Here is a 20538-nt window from a genome sequence, read left to right as displayed (position 1 = left end):
TAGAGACACTACACACTGATATACACCTGAACATCAGCAGGAGAGGACTCTTTAAAGTAGAGACACTACATACTGATATACACCTGAACATCAGCAGGAGAGGACTCTTTAAAGTAGAGACACTACACACTGATATACACCTGAACATCAGCAGGAGAGGACTCTTTAAAGTAGAGACACTACATACTGATATACACCTGAACATCAGCAGGAGAGGACTCTTTAAAGTAGAGACACTACATACTGACATACACCTGAACATCAGCAGGAGAGGACTCTTTAAAGTAGAGACACTACATACTGACATACACCTGAACATCAGCAGGAGAGGACTCTTTAAAGTAGAGACACTACATACTGATATACACCTGAACATCAGCAGGAGAGAACTCTTTAAAGTAGAGACACTACATACTGATATACACCTGAACATCAGCAGGAGAGGACTCTTTAAAGTAGAGACACTACATACTGATATACACCTGAACATCAGCAGGAGAGGACTCTTTAAAGTAGAGACACTACATACTGATATACACCTGAACATCAGCAGGAGAGGACTCTTTAAAGTAGAGACACTACATACTGATATACACCTGAACATCAGCAGGAGAGGACTCTTTAAAGTAGAGACACTACATACTGATATACACCTGAACATCAGCAGGAGAGGACTCTTTAAAGTCCTTGTTAATATTTTAAACAGATTACAAAGAGAGAGAGACGGTTCAGTGAAGACATTTTTATTTCTTCTTCTGTTTTTTAAACAGGAAACATCAGGAGTGTCGGTAAAACCATCTGCAATAACCGCAGTTTCTTAACGTCTCCTTTCTTAACGTCTGGTTTCTTAACGTCTGGTTTCATAACTGTGAACTTGAAGCTCTGAAATGTCCTGATTCCTGCAATACTCTCTTTATTATTTGGAAGATAAACGTGTGACTTTAAGTCTCTATTTCATTTCGTTATCGGAGCTACTGATATTTATCCCGACACCCCTAAAGATTTGATGATAAAAAAGAGAAAAGCATCAAATAATTTCTGATGAAAGCATTTAAAGACAATTCTGCAGGAAAACGATTAGAAGTCTTGAAATATCTGCAATATCTGAAAGCTAGCAGCAGCTTGACAAGCTGCTGCTAGCTTGACAAGCTGCTGCTAGCTTGTCAAGCTGCTGCTAGCTTGACAAGCTGCTGCTAGCTTGACAAGCTGCTGCTAGCTTGTCAAGCTGCTGCTAGCTTTACAAGCTGCTGCTAGCTTGGATCTTCAGGTCTTTGGCCACGAGTCCGGCGGTGACGGGGTGCATCGCGCCGCGGTGAGACTGGAACATCCGGACCGCCTCGTCACGATACTTGTCGAAGGTAAACACCTCTCTGGGGAATGAGGGAAAACACCGAGGCTCAGAGAAGCAGGTCAACGTTTAAATAAAGAGTAGAAACGGTTTGTTTAAATACCTGAAGAGCGGGCGGGTGAACTTCATTCGGCCCTGATCCGTCGCCATCTTCATCGCCATGGGAACAGCCTCCTCCCACCGCGAGCGCACGCAGAGACGCAGCCACCTGATTGGACAAAACATTGCAACTCTGAGAAATCATGGTGACTGAGATAAACATCATAACTTTGAGAAAACATGGTGACTCTGAGATAAACATCATAACTTTGAGAAAACATGGTGACTCTGAGATAAACATCATAACTTTGAGAAAACATAGTGACTCTGAGATAAACATCATAACTTTGAGGACGAAGACGAACTACTTTGCGTACAAAGTGATATTCGTGGCGTGGCGTGGTCAGCAGCAGACGGCGACTCTCACCTGAAGCGGATCTCAGCGTTCTTGCTCGCGTTCAGATCGTAAACTTCCTGCATCTTCTTCACGTGAGTCAGAGGCAGCGCCGCCTTCAGGGACAGACAGGAAGTCAATGCAAAGCATGCTGGGAGGTATTTAATGGTATAACGTAATAATACTGAAGCTCAGGTGTGTTACCTCCTGAAGCAGCAGAGACAGGAACTCGATGACCTGATGAGACGACAGCGGCTTCATGTCCGACGCCTTGAAGCTGCTCAGGTCCTGCTCTGCGGCCTGGAGAGGATATTAACAACAATAGTAAACAATAAATACTAATAATAATAATACTAATAATAAAAACAGGTCTCACCTTGATCCACCTCTGGCTCAGGGCGATGCAGGCGTCGGCCAGCGTGGTGTCGTACCTGAGACAGGTGAGGGTTAAAGGGGTTTCAATATGTAAAGAGATATAAAGAGGCTGACGGAGGAGCACTCACTGAGGTTTGACTGGAGGCATCCCCGGGGTGAACATCCAGGCGTGCCAGTCCACCTGGTTCAGGACGTCCACCTGAGACCAGAGAAAAACCCCGATGAGATTCACCTGCTGGACCTGATACAGGTCTGAGGGTACGGTTTTATCTCTAAGAGTAAAGTCCTAACTTACAGAATGACGTGGTAACCAATATTACAGATTTATTTTACAGAAAGAGGTTGTGACTTGGTCCAGGTGAGTCTCACCTTGTCCTTGAAGTAGGTGAACAGGTAGTTCTTCCACTCGTCGGTGGTGGCGCTGCCGTACGCAAACATCTGGATGTACGACTTCACGAAGCCCATGAACACCTCTGGAGAAAGGAACAAACAGACCATGGTGCGTTCAGGTGTCTCACTCTCTGTTATCTATTCAGGTGTTCTCTGTGGTGCATTAAGGTGTTTTCTGTGGTGCGTTCAGGTGTTCTGGCATGTGTTCAGGTGTTCTGTGGTGCATTCAGGTGTTCTGTGGTGCGTTCAGGTGTTCTGTGGTGCGTTCAGGTGTTCTGGCATGTGTTCAGGTGTTCTGTGGTGCATTCAGGTGTTCTGTGGTGCGTTCAGGTGTTCTGGCATGTGTTCAGGTGTTCTGTGGTGCATTCAGGTGTTCTGTGGTGCGTTCAGGTGTTCTGGCATGTGTTCAGGTGTTCTGTGGTGCATTCAGGTGTTCTGTGGTGCGTTCAGGCGCTCTGTGGTGTGTTCAGGTGTTCTCTGCGGTGCGTTCAGGTGTTCTGTGATGTGTTGTGTTCAGGTGATCGTGGTGCGTTCAGGTGTTCTCTGGTGCGTTCAAGTGATCGTGGTGCGTTCAGGTGCTCTGTGGTGCGTTCAGGTGATCGTGGTGGGTTCAGCTGTTACCTGGGCCCCCCAGTAGCTCCTCCAGGTGATACAGCAGAGCGAAGCCCTTCTCGTACGGGACGGAGGAGAAGGCGTCGTCCGGGTCCACGTCCTGAAGACTGGGGACCAGGTTAGTGAGGGGGTTGTTAGCTCCAAAGGTGTTCACCTGAGACAGACAGGTGAGAGACAGACATGTAGAGACAGTTATACAGACAGGTACAGGTGTATACAGGTGTGTACAAGTGTGTCAGGTGTATACAGGTGTGTACAAATGTATACAGGTGTATATAGGTGTGTCAGGTGTGGACAGGTGTATACAGGTGTGGACAGGTGTATACAGGTGTGGACAGGTGTATACAGGTGTGTACAGGTGTGGACAGGTGTATACAGGTGTGGACAGGTGTATACAGGTGTATACAGGTGTATGCAGGTGTATGCAGGTGTATGCAGGTGTATACAGGTGTGTCAGGTGTATACAGGTGTGTACAGGTGTGTACAGGTGTGGACAGGTGTATACAGGTGTGGACAGGTGTATACAGGTGTATACAGGTGTATACAGGTGTGTACAGGTGTGGACAGGTGTATACAGGTGTATACAGGTGTATACAGGTGTGTACAGGTGTATACAGGTGTATACAGGTGTGTACAGGTGTATACAGGTGTGTACAGGTGTATACAGGTGTGTCAGGTGTGTACAGGTGTATACAGGTGTATACAGGTGTGTACAGGTGTATACAGGTGTGTACAGGTGTATACAGGTGTGTACAGGTGTGGACAGGTGTATACAGGTGTATACAGGTGTATGCAGGTGTATGCAGGTGTATGCAGGTGTATACAGGTGTGTCAGGTGTATGCAGGTGTATACAGGTGTATACAGGTGTATACAGGTGTATACAGGTGTGTCAGGTGTATACAGGTGTATACAGGTGTATACAGGTGTGTCAGGTGTGTCAGGTGTATACAGGTGTGTACAGGTGTATACAGGTGTGTCAGGTGTATACAGGTGTATACAGGTGTATACAGGTGTATACAGGTGTGTCAGGTGTATACAGGTGTATACAGGTGTATACAGGTGTGTACAGGTGTATACAGGTGTGTACAGGTGACTGACCGAGTCCTGCAGCTCCTTCCAGCCTCCAGCAGCTTTGAACTGTCTGAAGGGTTCTCCCTCCATCGACCGGCCTATCATCCTCTCCAGGTAGACCGTGTGACCCTCGTTCAGCCTGCAACCAACAGGTGCATCCATCAGTACAGGTGCATAGGTGTGTATGTAAATACTACTGTAAATACATTACTCTAAATAACTATGAATATATATGTATATTACTCTGCACATCCCAGCTTTAAATATATAATGAATGTGTTCATTGTTTGGTTAAATGAAGTCATGTGTTCATCATGTTCACCAGAAGTGTTCCCAGGTCTTGTTGGTCACCAGGTTCCCCGTCCAGCTGTGGGAGATCTCATGAGCAATCACCTGGAGGGACATGAACACATGAACTCATGAACACATGAACACATGAACACATGAACACATGAACACATGAACTCATGAACACATGAACACATGAACACATGAACTCATGAACTCATGAACTCATGAACACATGAACTCATGAACACATGAACTCATGAACACATGAACTCATGAACACATGAACTCATGAACACATGAACTCATGAACACATGAACTCATGAACACATGAACTCATGAACACATGAACTCATGAACTCATGAACACATGAACTCATGAACACATGAACACATGAACTCATGAACACATGAACTCATGAACACATGAACTCATGAACACATGAACTCATGAACACATGAACTCATGAACACATGAACTCATGAACACATGAACTCATGAACACATGAACTCATGAACACATGAACACATGAACTCATGAACACATGAACACATGAACTCATGAACTCATGAACACATGAACACATGAACACATGAACTCATGAACACATGAACACATGAACTCATGAACTCATGAACACATGAACACATGAACACATGAACTCATGAACTCATGAACACATGAACTCATGAACTCATGAACTCATGAACACATGAACTCATGAACACATGAACTCATGAACACATGAACTCATGAACACATGAACTCATGAACACATGAACTCATGAACACATGAACTCATGAACACATGAACACATGAACTCATGAACTCATGAACTCATGAACACATGAACTCATGAACTCATGAACTCATGAACACATGAACTCATGAACACATGAACACATGAACTCATGAACACATGAACACATGAACACATGAACACATGAACTCATGAACACATGAACTCATGAACACATGAACTCATGAACACATGAACTACATGAACACAATGAACTCATGAACACATGAACATCATGAACACATGAACTACATGAACACATGAACATCATGAACTCATGAACTCATGAACACATGAACTCATGAACACATGAACACATGAACACATGAACTCATGAACACATGAACTCATGAACTCATGAACTCATGAACACATGAACTCATGAACACATGAACTCATGAACTCATGAACTCATGAACACATGAACACATGAACTCATGAACACATGAACTCATGAACACATGAACACATGAACTCATGAACACATGAACACATGAACTCATGAACACATGAACTCATGAACACATGAACTCATGAACACATGAACACATGAACTCATGAACACATGAACACATGAACTCATGAACACATGAACTCATGAACACATGAACTCATGAACACATGAACACATGAACACATGAACTCATGAACACATGAACTCATGAACTCATGAACTCATGAACACATGAACTCATGAACACATGAACTCATGAACTCATGAACACATGAACTCATGAACTCATGAACACATGAACACATGAACTCATGAACACATGAACTCATGAACACATGAACACATGAACTCATGAACTCATGAACACATGAACTCATGAACACATGAACTCATGAACACATGAACACATGAACTCATGAACACATGAACTCATGAACACATGAACTCATGAACACATGAACACATGAACACATGAACTCATATGACTGTGTGAACATGTATGACTGTGTAAACATGTATGACTGTGTGTACATGTATGACTGTGTGAACATGTATGACTGTGTAAACATGTATGACTGTGTGAACATGTATGACTGTGTAAACATGTATGACTGTGTGTACATGTATGACTGTGTGTACATGTATGACTGTGTGTACATGTATGACTGTGAACATGTATGACTGTGTGAACATGTATGACTGTGTGAACATGTATGCCTGTGTGAACATGTATGACTGTGTGAACATGTATGACTGTGTGTACATGTATGACTGTGTGAACATGTATGACTGTGTGTACATGTATGACTGTGTGAACATGTATGACTGTGTGTACATGTATGACTGTGAACATGTATGACTGTGTACATGTATGACTGTGTGTACATGTATGACTGTGTGTACATGTATGACTGTGTGAACATGTATGACTGTGTGTACATGTATGACTGTGTGTACATGTATGACTGTGTGTACATGTATGACTGTGTGAACATGTATGACTGTGTGAACATGTATGACTGTGTGTACATGTATGACTGTGTGAACATGTATGACTGTGTGTACATGTATGACTGTGAACATGTATGACTGTGTGTACATGTATGAACACATGCACATGTATGACTGTGTGAACATGTATGACTGTGTGTACATGTATGACTGTGTGAACATGTATGACTGTGTGTACATGTATGACTGTGTGAACATGTATGACTGTGTGAACATGTATGACTGTGTGAACATGTATGACTGTGTGTACATGTATGACTGTGAACATGTATGACTGTGTGAACATGTATGAACACATGCACATGTATGACTGTGTGAACATGTATGACTGTGTGTACATGTATGACTGTGTGTACATGTATGACTGTGTGAACATGTATGACTGTGTGTACATGTATGACTGTGTGAACATGTATGACTGTGTGAACATGTATGACTGTGTGAACATGTATGAACACATGAACATGTATGACTGTGTGTACATGTATGACTGTGTGAACATGTATGACTGTGTGTACATGTATGACTGTGTGAACATGTATGACTGTGTGAACATGTATGACTGTGTGTACATGTATGACTGTGTGAACATGTATGACTGTGTGAACATGTATGAACACATGAACATGTATGACTGTGTGTACATGTATGAACACATGAACATGTATGACTGTGTGTACATGTATGACTGTGTGAACATGTATGACTGTGTGAACATGTATGACTGTGTGAACATGTATGACTGTGTGTACATGTATGACTGTGTGTACATGTATGACTGTGTGAACATGTATGACTGTGTGTACATGTATGACTGTGTGAACATGTATGACTGTGTGAACATGTATGACTGTGTGAACATGTATGACTGTGTGAACATGTATGATTGTGTTGTATACTCACGTTGGACAGAGACTTGTCTCCCGCCTGTAGAGAGAGATCGGCTGATCAGTCACATGGTAATAAAACATACACCTGTGGGGTGTATATATATATATATATATATATATATATACACACACACATGTATATATATATATATATATACATGTATATACATGACAGCCCTAATATATATATATATATATATATATATATATATATATATATTAGGGCTGTCAGTCGATTAAAATATTGAATCGCATAGTTAATCACGATTAATCGCAAATTAATCGCACATCTTTTATCTGTTCTAAATGTACCTTAGAGGAATATCTTTTCAAGTCTTTAATACTCTTATCAACATGTGGACAAATATGCTTTATGCAAATGTTTTGCTTTGGGCTCTGAAACTACGGGGCGGGCCGAGGACAAATACACATGCGTTAATCGCACGTTCAAATAATTAGCGTTACATTTTTTTTGCGTTAACGCGTTAACTTGACAGCCCTAATATATATACATGTATATATATATAAATATATATAGTGTGTATAGTGTGTATACCAGCAGGGTGGGGGTGGCGAAAGTGAGGCAGGGGTTCTCCATTCCTCCGTAGGGGAACGATGGAGGCAGAACCAGGATGTCGTACGGACCCCAAACATACGGCCCGGCGAGAGCCTCGGCCGCCTGCAGCATGGCCTCCGTCTGGGGGGGGGGGGGGTAGAGAGGGGGGGGGGGGGTAATGAGAGAGGAGAGGTGTGAGAGGGGGGGGTAGAGAGGGGGGGGGGTAATGAGAGAGGGGGGGTTATATTTATATATAACTGTTAACCACAGACTGTCTTCACTACACCATGACCTTTTCTTTTACCTCAGAAAACTCGAACGCTGCTTTATCCACGTACTCTTTCTCAGACCAGACTCTGGAGCGCGGGCCGATCTCCCTGTCAGCCAATCAGAGGGCAGAACACTGTTTACCTGCTGATGTTACTATAAACAATATGAACTGTATCACTGTACAGGTGAGAGAGTACCTGTACAGGTGAGAGAGTACCTGTACAGGTGAGAGAGTACCTGTACAGGTGAGAGAGTACAGGTGAGAGAGTACAGGTGAGAGAGTACCTGTACAGGTGAGAGAGTACCTGTACAGGTAAGAGAGTACAGGTGAGAGAGTACAGGTGAGAGAGTACCTGTACAGGTGAGAGAGTACCTGTACAGGTGAGAGAGTACCTGTACAGGTGAGAGAGTACCTGTACAGGTGAGAGAGTACAGGTGAGAGAGTACAGGTGAGAGAGTACCTGTACAGGTGAGAGAGTACAGGTGAGAGAGTACCTGCTCTCCAGGGCTCCGACCACGATGGCGATCAGGTAGGAGGGCATGGGCACCTGAGGACATTATTATTATTATCAAAGCTCAGTGAGGGGGAGTAAACAAAGAGGAGAGGGCAGGTAAACAAAGAGGGGGGGGGCAGGTAAACAAAGAGGGGGGGCAGGTAAACAAAGAGGGGGGGCAGGTAAACAAAGAGGAGAGGGCAGGTAAACAAAGAGGGGGGGGCAGGTAAACAAAGAGGGGGGGCAGGTAAACAAAGAGGGGGGGCAGGTAAACAAAGAGGAGAGGGCAGGTAAACAAAGAGGGGGGGGGCAGGTAAAACAAAGAGGGGGGGCAGGTAAACAAAGAGGGGGGGCAGGTAAACAAAGAGGGGGGGCAGGTAAACAAAGAGGAGAGGGCAGGTAAACAAGAGGGGGGGGCAGGTAAATAAGAGGGGGGGGGCAGGTAAACAAAGAGGAGAGGGCAGGTAAACAAAGAGGGGGGGGCAGGTAAACAAAGAGGAGAGGGCAGGTAAACAAGAGGGGGGGGCAGGTAAACAAGAGGGGGGGGGCAGGTAAACAAAGAGGAGAGGGCAGGTAAACAAAGAGGGGGGGGGGGGCAGGTAAACAAAGAGGGGGGGGGCAGGTAAACAAAGAGGAGAGGGCAGGTAAACAAAGAGGGGGGGGGGGGCAGGTAAACAAAGAGGGGGGGGGGCAGGTAAACAAAGAGGAGAGGGTAGGTAAACAAGAGGGGGGGGCAGGAAAACAAGAGGGGGGGCAGGTAAACAAAGAGGAGAGGGCAGGTAAACAAAGAGGAGAGGGCAGGTAAACAAAGAGGGGGGGCAGGTAAACAAGAGGGGGGGCAGGTAAACAAAGAGGAGAGGGCAGGTAAACAAGAGGGGGGGCAGGTAAACAAGAGGGGGGGCAGGTAAACAAGAGGGGGGGCAGGTAAACAAAGAGGAGAGGGCAGGTAAACAAAGAGGAGAGGGCAGGTAAACAAGAGGGGGGGGCAGGTAAACAAGAGGGGGGGCAGGTAAACAAAGAGGAGAGGGCAGGTAAACAAGAGGGGGGGGCAGGTAAACAAGAGGGGGGGCAGGTAAACAAAAAGGAGAAGGACAGCTGCTGACCGGCTGCCTGAACTTGTAGATGATTCGCTCGTTATCCTGAGGGTCCACTTCCTGTCCGTCTCTCACCGCACTCATCACTGCAACCAGGTCCTTAGGGACAGACACCTGAGAGACAAGACACAGGGCACACTGAGACACCTGAGAGACAAGACACAGGGCACACTGAGACACCTGAGAGACAAGACACAGGGCACACTGAGACACCTGAGAGACAAGACACAGGGCACACTGAGACACCTGAGAGACAAGACACAGGGCACACAGTGTGTTACCTGAGCATAGTAGGTGTGTGTGTGTGTGTGTGTGTGTGTGTGTGTGTGTGTGTGTGTGTGTGTGTGTGTATGTGTGTGTGTGTGTGTGTGTGTGTGTGTTACCTGAGCGTAGTAGGTGTGTGTGTGTGTGTGTGTGTGTGTGTGTGTGTGTGTGTGTGTGTGTGTGTGTGTGTGTGTGTGTGTGTGTGTGTGTGTGTGTTACCTGAGCGTAGTAGGTGTGCTTGACAGACGGAGTGTCCTGGCAGGGCACCATGCTCCTGCAGTGATGAGCCTGAAAGACAGAACCCAGGGATCAAATGTCTCTTTGTTTCTCTTTGTTTATGAAAGTCATTGTTAAATAAAGCAGAAGAAAGAAGAGGAAGTGTTTCTTCATGTCAACAGGAAGTGTTGAGACTTTAGAAAGAAGAGCCGTTTGATGGACAAAGAGTTTCTAACCACAGAGTGCAAAACACCAGAAGAAGAGACGCACTTTAACGAGGCATTCAATTAACTCATCATCATATATGATATTCACCTGGCACTGGCTGAACAGGTAGGGCTTTTCCTTCCCGGCCGTCTGCTCAGGTGAGAGCCACTGCAGCGCGGTTGCCGTCGGCGACGTCTCATAGGTCACCTCCACGATCACATGCTGCCCTCTGATTGGTCGACACAAACACCTTAGCTTTGTTTTACTTTGAAAGGAGTCTAACAGGAAGTGGACTGACTCACCTGGAGAGGTCGAAGGGCAAGGTGATCTCCAGTGGGGCTCCTTTAAAGGTGTGTTTAGGGCCTGTCGTAAAGCGCGCCGCCTGCCCGTTGGCTTTCACCGAGAACACCTGCAGGTCCCTGCAGTCCAGAGTCTGAACGCAATAAACAATAAACAACAATAAACATAAATAATAAACTATATATAAACAATAATAATAAGTAATTATTATTATTGTTGTTTATTATACAAATATAAACAAGGATAATAATAAATAGAACACGTTTTGATTAACGAGGCTCTGAGTCAGTCCCTGAACGCCTCACCTGTCCCTGAACGCCTCACCTGTCCCTGAACGCCTCACCTGTCCCTTAACGCCTCACCTGTCCCTGAACGCCTCACCTGTCCCTGAACGCCTCACCTGTCCCTGAACGCCTCACCTGTCCCTTAACGCCTCACCTGCTGACAGTCAGCAGACAAAGTCCAACACAACCTCACACGTCTCACTAAACTACACACACCTGATCTGTGTACACACACACACACACACACACACACACACACACACACACACACACACACACACACACACACACACACACACACACACACACACACACACACACACACACACACACACACACACACACACACACACACACACACACACACACACACACACAGATGAATGAATAGCAGTTTATTGGGGCGTGCACATGTTCGCCACGAAGGTGTCCAGAGGGTGCAAAGTGCATCACGAGAGTAAACAAAACATGCACGAGTAAACGACAATGGATTTCAAACATATGACTCAAAAGAAGACTTCTTACAAAATGCCATGCAAAAAGCTGTAACCCGCTGAAATGATCAAGAGGAGATACCCCTGGTTAGGGTTACGTGGGTTAGGGTTACGTGGGTTAGGGTTACGTGGGTTAGGGTTACGTGGGTTAGGGTTACGTGGGTTAGGGTTACGTGAGTTAGGGTTACGTGGGTTAGGGTTACGTGGGTTAGGGGTTACGTGAGTTAGGGTTACGTGGGTTAGGGTTACGTGAGTTAGGGTTACGTGGGTTAGGGTTACGTGGGTTAGGGTTACGTGGGTTAGGGTTACGTGAGTTAGGGTTACGTGGGTTAGGGTTACGTGGGTTAGGGTTACGTGAGTTAGGGTTACGTGGGTTAGGGTTACGTGGGTTACGTGGGTTAGGGTTACGTGGGTTAGGGTTACGTGGGTTGGCTTGGTGACGTGCAACAACATGACCCTTTCTGTTGGTCGCGTGTTAGCAGACCCTTCCCCCCATGGCAGAGCGAACAGGGCCCGTAGTGACAGCCCTATAGTTTCCATCTACTACCCACACATACACATGGGTTACTATTTAAAACAAATGGTAAATGTATTTAGGAACCTATCCATGTGATTTGAAGTGGGGGTGGACCTCAAATCCTCTAGGGGGGTCCGGGGGCATGCATCAATCTGGTGCACTTTGAAGGGAAATAAAGAGACTAGATCTATGGGAACACCCATATGAAACAGAACTGTACACATTTCAATAATCATAAAGTGTATCTTAGCTTTTTTCACCTAGTTAACTTTTTTATTTTGTATTCATGCATATTTTACTAATCACTCCCCCCCCCTCAAATGGAAATATGTGTTTACATAAATGGTGACTAAACCGTTTGAGACCCACTGAGAACTTAGACGAAGTTAACTCTCTAAACACTCAGTCCTTAACCTCACCTGAGCTGAGGTTACCTCACCTGAGCTGAGGTTACCTCACCTGAGCTGAGGTTACCTCACCTGAGCTGAGGTTACCTCACCTGAGCTGAGGTTACCTCACCTGAGCTGAGGTTACCTCACCTGAGCTGAGGTTACCTCACCTGAGCTGAGGTTACCCCGAGCTTGAGTGACACGCAGAGACCAATCGAGGGCTTTGATGTATGATCTGTGTGACAGTGGCCATGTGGGCAGACCACATCATGCAGACAGCCCCAGTTCCAGTCCGGGACTGAGTACAGGAGGCGTAGAGCGAGGGATCATTGTCCACAAGTTAATCAATCGCAGATGGCGTCGTGATCGCGGACGAAAAAAAAAAAAAGATTATTATAAAAAATAAATTTAAAAAAACCTAAATGGGTCGCGAAATATACTTGGGCAGCCCGCCCAAGTATATTCTATGTGTGGGAAACCCTGCCCTGTGTTAAAGGGCAAGAGGAGATACCTATTGAGAGTGGGACAATCCCGTATCTCAGCTGGGAGGCTGTTCCACAACGAGCTGCAGAGAGGACATCCAGTCCATGTAAACATTTATAAATAAAACACATACTTCTAAAAGACTTCAAATGGTCAAAACTCAAGAACTGGTGTTTCTCCAGGATGGAGCAGTGGTGGTATGAATAAGGCTTTCTGTCAAACACCTTGATAGCTCTCTCTCTCAGCTGTTCTATGGGTTTCAGGTTTGAGGCACAAGCAAACGACCAGTTTGTGAAACAGTATTCAATGTGAGATAGAATCATGCAGAGGAGGTATGACTTTGCAGCACTGCCAGTTAAGAAAGGTCTGATTTGTTTAAAAGGTTGCAAGTTGAATTTAACGGTATTTGATACATTCTTGATATGTTTCTTAAAAGTGAAGTTTGAGTCCAGTATGACTCCAAGACACTTGAAGTGGGGGACTAGTTCTAATTCTGCTCCGTTTAAAAACACGTTGGATTCTTCCATTTTGACTGGTCGTTTACTGAACATCATGCAGACTGTTCTTTTTTACATTTAACTGTAAGCACATGTTGTTCAGCCGGTGGTGAACCTTGTCCAAAGCATTTGAGAGACAGGATGAGATTATTTCAGTGTGTTTCCCGTGTTCAAAGATGACAGCATCATCGGCATACATTTACACATTCAACTCAGGACATACATTAGGCAAGTCATTTGGTCTCTGACAGGTGAGACAGGTGTTTCTCTGACAGGTGAGACAGGTGTTTCTCTGACAGGTGAGACAGGTGTTTCTCTGACAGGTGAGACAGGTGTTTCTCTGACAGGTGAGACAGGTGTTTCTCTGACAGGTGAGACAGGTGTTTTCTCTGACAGGTGAGACAGGTGTCTCTCTGACAGCTCAGCAGTAATAAAGGTAAAGTCCAAACAGCCATAAATGAATGAAAGTTACTGTAACTCAGAAACACAGAGATGTAACACTAAGAGCATTAAATATATCATATTAAATATGTTAAATATATTATATGTAATATTAAATATTAAGAGACCAGACTTCCTTATTTTAAATGTTAAATGATCAGTTCCTTTATTCTCCACCGAGGAGAGATTATTATTAAATAAAGAGACCTTAGTGTTTCATATTAATATATAGAATAATATAAACTAATATTTAATAATAATAGTTAAACGTTAGTATTAAGAAGCATTTAATATTTTTCATATTAAATATAATATGTAAAATATTTAATATTTTTCCTTTCAGTTCGGTCAGATCTGGCGCCCCCTTCAGGGCCCTCTCCTCACGGTAGGAAATATCAGCTCTGACTGAATGCTCCGGTTAGCTTCAGTGCTAACTTCGGGTCCGGTACCGGAAACATACCAGCGCGTGCAGCCGGTCCTGCAGAGCCTCCATGGTGAGCGCGATGACCCCTTTGATCACATGGCGGGAGAAATCCACGTGCAGCGCGAGGTTCAGGTGCCGGGTGAGAAAGTGGGAAACGGAGGAGAAGGAGCACGGGTCCGACATGCTGACTGGTGAGAGACTGGAGACACACTGAGAGACACAGGACACACACCCCGACACACACACTTCCGGCCGAGCGCTTTCACAATAAAGGAGGGGCTACACCCACTCATGCTTTTATTTAGAAATATGATTAGACATCATTTCAATATATTATTTTAAAAAATAGGAAGAATTTATTTTGAAAGGCTTTCTTTTGGTAGATTTTTCAAATAATTTTTAATTAGGTCATTTATTTTAATTATCTGTGGAGATTTTTGTATTTTAAGAGATCATTATTCTTATTCTCCTTATTCTAAATAAATAATGACTAAAAAAAGATTCAGCAGAAAATCACAAGAATCTTTATTTTATAAGTTAAACAACAGAAACATCAAACTCATCACATGACCGTCCTCCACTTCCTGGAAACACACACACACACGACGTTTATATGACATAAAGAGGAAACACAGCACAGGGCGTGGTGCATTCAATGTTTTTATATTAATAGGAGGAGACGCATATACACTATACTCCACTGTACAGAGGTCACAGGTGGTGGGGCGTTTGAGGTCTATATTAATAAAGAGGAAACACAGCACTGTACAGAGGGGTCTACAGGTGGTGGTGCGTTCAGGGCCCCTGGTCAGCGGTGCGTTCAGGGCCCCTGGTTAGCGGAAGTCCTCGGCGCAGAACATGCCCCTGGCGCGCCTCAGGATGGAGTCTTTGCTGGCGTCGTACGGATGTTCTTTTGAAGGAATCTCCAACACGGCAGGGATGGACTCAAGATGGCCGTCGATGGCGTGGCGGATCATCTCGGCGATGAACTGGTTGATCAGAACGATGCCGATATCGCTCCTGGCCAGGAAGCTCCTGAGGGGGGGGGGGGGGGGGGGGGGGGGGGGGGGGGGGGCACAGTGGGGGGGGTATAGTCAGTGTTAGTACAGTTTAGAGAGGCCTCTCAGATACACTGGGACATCAGTTACTATCCAGATCCAAGCTTAATTACCTCTCTAACACACTTTGGTGCTAATGAGGGTCTGTTTATTTAAGGGTTTATTAAGGGTTTATTTAAGGGTTTGTTTAAGGATTACTCACTTGGAGGTCTCCTCTATCTCCGCGAGTCTCTGGTTTATTTAAGGGTTTATTAAGGGTTTATTTAAGGGTTTACTCACTTGAAGGTCTTCTATCTCCGCCACGCTCGGGCTAAATCTCTCTAAAAAGGTCAAATGTCACTTGTTTTGCATCAATCTTGATACAGGGTACTTATTATATGTTGTACTTTGGATTCCTAAAGCTTTTAGTCTACTAACCCATCATCCAAGGGTAGTTTTCACTAAGTAAACAATCATTTTTGGACGGACACTATAATTTACAGTTTTTTACGATGTAAAATCTGAATTTTCTTTAAAATAAAAAACATCTATATTGATTCTGACTCTTCTACATCCAACTCACAGGTTTATCATTACTTTGAGAAAAAAGATTATTAATTTAACCCTTTTAGAAGAAGGGAAGATATGGTCATTTGTTCTGGGAATGGCATTTTTGAGCCTGAGACCTGAAAAACAGGCTCAGGGCTGAACAGGTTAAAGCTCAATAAATAACAAAGAAGACCTTTGACCGGCACTTTTCTAATTTTGTCCGGAAGATTTAAACTTTAACGGACATCTTGACCGGGGAAAGAAACTGAAACTGAAACTCTGCCGCACGGTCCCCTCGTTCCTTGGAAGAGGCGGAGAGGTGGGTGTTTGTCATCTGCTGGTGGACTAACCGGAGAGAATTACAGTGCTTGCCTCGACGGGGAGGGATTGCATTGAATTAAAGCAGCAGGAGCAAACGCTTGCCTCGGGGAGGGAGAAAAAAAGCCACAGCGGAGAATAAACAGAAGGGTAACCATGGTAACTATGGGCGGGAAGTCTTCTTCGCTGCTTTTGTGGCAGACTACAGCGCCACTTACAGGCCTGGCATATGTACTACAGCGTCTCCAGCGCTTTCGAGCGGCAATGGCCGGCCGTGGCCCAACCCCACATTCCCCTGATAGGTGGAGAGTTGGCCCAATAGCCGTAGCGCCACCGTCCTGACGTCAGGACAGTGTTCAAATCTGGATCAGTTTTTATCAGATCCGTTGCAGCCCCTTTTTTAGAGATTTGGGTATGGAGGCAAATAGAGAGGGTTGTGTTTTTCTGACACTTGGTGAGTTCCCTGGAACACCGGGGACACATATTCATGTAGAAAAGACGTACACAAGTGCATTTTGCATGATAGGTCCCGTTTGGGTATAAACCGTTATATTAACGGTCTATTTAAGGGTTTGTTTAAGGGTTTGTTTAAGGATTACTCACTTGGAGGTCTCTATCTCCGTGACTCTCTGGTTTATTAAGGATTTTAGGGTATAAACGGTTATATTAACGGTCTACTTAAGGGTTTATTAAGGGTTTATTTAAGGGTATAAATGGTTATATTAACGGTCTATTTAAGGGTTTATTTAAGGGTTTGTTTAAGGGTTTGTTTAAGGGTTTGTTTAAGGGTTTGTTTAAGGATTACTCACTTGGAGGTCTCCTCTATCTCCGCGAGTCTCTGGTTTATTAAAGGGTTTATTAAGGGTTTATTTAAGGGTATAAACCGTTATATTAACGGTCTATTTAAGGGTTTATTTAAGGGTTTATTAAAGGATTACTCACTTGAAGGTCTCTTCTATCTCCGCGACGCTAGTCTCCTTCTCGACCACCAGGAAGTTGGGCTTCCGGTTCTTATTGAGCTCGCCCACCCCCCCCAGCAGGAACCCGGTGCACGTGTCCTCATCCCCGATCACCGCAATCAGTTTACCGCGCGCAGACATCTCTAAAGGTGTTCAGAACGAGAGAGACAGAGAAAAACACCTGAGAATCAGCTGCTTCTTCACAGAGTCACGTGAGGTCAGCTGATCAACACTTCCGCTTCCGGCTGCTTCCGTCACTGAAAAACATTAAGACATAAATAAAATAGATAAATAATAATAAAACAGTTAACCAGCTGTGGTGCTTTAACCAATTAAACAAGTGTTGAGTGTCAAACTAATACAAAGGAAAACTCGTGAAATAAAATCCGGATAAAATAAAACATCTTCCTGTTCAGACCGCACAGTTCAGGTGCACATCGTTCATCTCAGCTTCAACTCTTACTTAGTCACGAAAATAAACGTTTTCATTTGTTTTTAATAACTGTGTATATATGTTGTTGTAACGCGAAGTGCTTCTTAGATACTAGAACTCAGACAGCCCCCCCATTACAGTCCTCAATACTACAGATCACACTGCGCATGCTCAAACACAGTTAAACTCTGTGTCTTGTATTCTCCGACAGCATCTGAAAGCCTCAAGAGTCACGTGAACATCACGTGAGATACAGAAATGCAGCTAGCTCCGTTTCTTAAACAACAACAATAATGGTGAGTTTTTAATGTGTCTGTTTTTATCATGATTTATACTTTTAATGAGCTCTCAGTAAAACGTTTGTGGAACTACTGCTACAGTTAGCATTAGCCTGTTAGCTCTGATCCTCTGTGTTCACAGACAGTAGGTGTATAGCATTAGCTCTGATCATTAGCCTGTTAGCTCTGATCATTAGCCTGTTAGCTCTGGTCATTAGCCTGTTAGCTCCTGTCATTAGCCCGTTAGCTCCTGTCATTAGCCTGTTAGCTCATGTCATTAGCCTGTTAGCTCCTGTCATTAGCCTGTTAGCTCATGTCATTAGCCTGTTAGCTCCTGTCATTAGCCTGTTAGCTCCTGTCAGCTCTGGTCTCTGTTCCCAGACGGCCTCTCTGACTGCAGGTCTGGACAGGATCCAGGATCAGATCGGCTACCTGGTGATCAGCGAGGAGGGGGTGCTGGCCGTGAGTCACACACACTACACTAACACCACTTATTATAAACACCACAAAACTACCAAACTAACTCCAGTCAGCTTCCTGTCTTCTTCTTCTCTGGTTTTGTAGTTCTGGTCTTATAATGTAGTTCCAGAATTACATCAATCATGATTTAAATAAAAGTGTGTGTTGAGGTGTGTGTGTGTTGAGGTGTGTTGTGGATAGTAACGTGTGTGTGTTGTGGATAGTAACGTGTGTGTTGTGGATAGTAACGTGTGTGTGTTGTGGATAGTAACGTGTGTGTGTGCAGGTGTGTGTTGTGGATAGTAATGGTGTGTGTGTGTGTGCGCAGGTGTGTGTTGTGGATAGTAACGGTGTGTGTGCAGGTGTGTGTTGTGGATAGTAACGGTGTGTGTGTGTGGTGCAGGTGTGTGTTGTGGATAGTAACGTGTGTGTGTGCAGGGTGTGTGTTGTGGATAGTAACGGTGTGTGTTGTGGATAGTAACGGTGTGTGTTGTGGATAGTAACGGTGTGTGTGCAGGTGTGTGTTGTGGATAGTAACGTGCAGGTGTGTGTTGTGGATAGTAACGGTGTGTGTTGTGGATAGTAACGGTGTGTGTGTGTGTGTGTGCAGGTGTGTGTTGTGGATAGTAACGGTGTGTGTTGTGGATAGTAACGGTGTGTGTGCAGGTGTGTGTTGTGGATAGTAACGTGCAGGTGTGTGTTGTGGATAGTAACGGTGTGTGTTGTGGATAGTAACGGTGTGTGTGTGTGTGTGTGCAGGTGTGTGTTGTGGATAGTAACGGTGTGTGTGTGCAGGTGTGTTGTGGATAGTAACGGTGTGTGTGTGCAGGTGTGTGTTGTGGATAGTAACGGTGTGTGTGTGCAGGTGTGTGTTGTGGATAGTAACGGTGTGTGTGTGCAGGTGTGTGTTGTGGATAGTAACGGTGTGTGTGTGCAGGTGTGTGTTGTGGATAGTAACGGTGTGTGTGTGCAGGTGTGTTGTGGATAGTAACGGCAGGTGTGTGTTGTGGATAGTAACGGTGTGTGTTGTGGATAGTAACGGTGTGTGTGCAGGTGTTTGTTGTGGATAGTAACGGTGTGTGTGCAGGTGTGTGTTGTGGATAGTAACGGTGTGTGTGCAGGTGTGTGTTGTGGATAGTAACGGTGTGTGTTGTGGATAGTAACGGTGTGTGTTGTGGATAGTAACGGTGTGTGTGCAGGTGTGTGTTGTGGATAGTAACGGTGTGTGTGTGCAGGTGTGTGTTGTGGATAGTAAAGGTGTGTGTGTGTGTGCAGGTGTGTGTTGTGGATAGTAACAGTGTGTGTGTGTGTGTGTGCAGGTGTGTGTTGTGGATAGTAACGGTGTGTGTGTGTGCAGGTGTGTGTTGTGGATAGTAACGTGCAGGTGTGTGTTGTGGATAGTAACGGTGTGTGTGTTGTGGATAGTAACGTGTGTGGTGCAGGTGTGTGTTGTGGATAGTAACGGTGTGTGTGCAGGTGTGTGTTGTGGATAGTAACGGTGTGTGTTGTGGATAGTAACGGTGTGTGTGCAGGTGTTTGTTGTGGATAGTAACGGTGTGTGTGCAGGTGTGTGTTGTGGATAGTAACGGTGTGTGTTGTGGATAGTAACGGTGTGTGTTGTGGATAGTAACGGTGTGTGTTGTGGATAGTAACGGTGTGTGTGTGCAGGTGTGTGTTGTGGATAGTAACGGTGTGTGTGTGTGTGCAGGTGTGTGTTGTGGATAGTAAAGGTGTGTGTGTGTGTGCAGGTGTGTGTTGTGTATAGTAACAGTGTGTGTGTGTGTGTGTGCAGGTGTGTGTTGTGGATAGTAACGGTGTGTTGTGGTGTGCAGGTGTGTGTGTTGATAGTAACGGTGTGTGCAGGTGTGTGTTGTGGATAGTAACGGTGTGTGGTTGTGG

General features: G+C 44.8%; 3 protein-coding genes across 3 annotated transcripts; 1 reads left to right on the top strand and 2 right to left on the bottom strand.

Annotated features, from left to right (window-relative positions):
• Positions 1–727: 727 nt before the first annotated feature.
• Positions 728–14816, bottom strand: lta4h (leukotriene A4 hydrolase; the record flags this gene model as incomplete). The annotated part of the gene is given in 19 exon segments (XM_034115756.1): positions 728–1370; positions 1452–1556; positions 1815–1897; positions 1986–2081; positions 2158–2212; positions 2285–2355; positions 2526–2629; positions 3168–3312; positions 4258–4369; positions 4553–4623; positions 7690–7713; positions 8233–8373; positions 8537–8609; positions 8998–9050; positions 10100–10204; positions 10574–10642; positions 10886–11006; positions 11080–11210; positions 14643–14816. Coding segments are annotated over 19 exon segments (1839 nt in total). The 3' UTR covers positions 728–1237.
• Positions 14817–15107: 291 nt separating this feature from the next.
• On the bottom strand, positions 15108–17709 carry atp6v1f (ATPase H+ transporting V1 subunit F). The gene is made up of 2 exons (XM_034115760.1): positions 17453–17709; positions 15108–15641 (listed from the first exon to the last, which is right to left on the bottom strand). The coding sequence occupies exons 1-2, from the start codon at positions 17608–17610 to the stop codon at positions 15440–15442; spliced, it is 360 nt and encodes a 119-aa protein (XP_033971651.1). The 5' UTR covers positions 17611–17709; the 3' UTR covers positions 15108–15439.
• Positions 17710–18078: 369 nt separating this feature from the next.
• lamtor4 (late endosomal/lysosomal adaptor, MAPK and MTOR activator 4) lies at positions 18079–18642 on the top strand (the record flags this gene model as incomplete). Its single annotated transcript, XM_034115759.1, is given in 2 exon segments — positions 18079–18198; positions 18562–18642. Coding segments are annotated over 2 exon segments (84 nt in total), but the record flags the coding sequence as incomplete, so codon positions are not given.
• Between the last annotated feature and the right edge of the window lie 1896 nt (positions 18643–20538).

Source organism: Trematomus bernacchii, unplaced genomic scaffold (genome assembly GCF_902827165.1).
Source record: "Trematomus bernacchii unplaced genomic scaffold, fTreBer1.1, whole genome shotgun sequence".
In the NCBI taxonomy this organism is placed as follows: Eukaryota; Metazoa; Chordata; class Actinopteri; order Perciformes; family Nototheniidae; genus Trematomus; species Trematomus bernacchii.
Note: the sequence above shows the minus strand (reverse complement) of the source record. Positions and strands in the feature narration are given on the sequence as shown.

Bases quoted from the DNA above. Each gene is read 5' to 3' on its own strand.
- atp6v1f (XM_034115760.1), bottom strand. From the start codon at position 17,610: ATGTCTGCGCGCGGTAAACTGATTGCGGTGATCGGGGATGAGGACACG. The intron at 15,642-17,452 runs GTGAGTAATCCT...CCCCCCCCTCAG, and splicing joins GAGATAGAAGAGACCTTCAA to GAGCTTCCTGGCCAGGAGCG.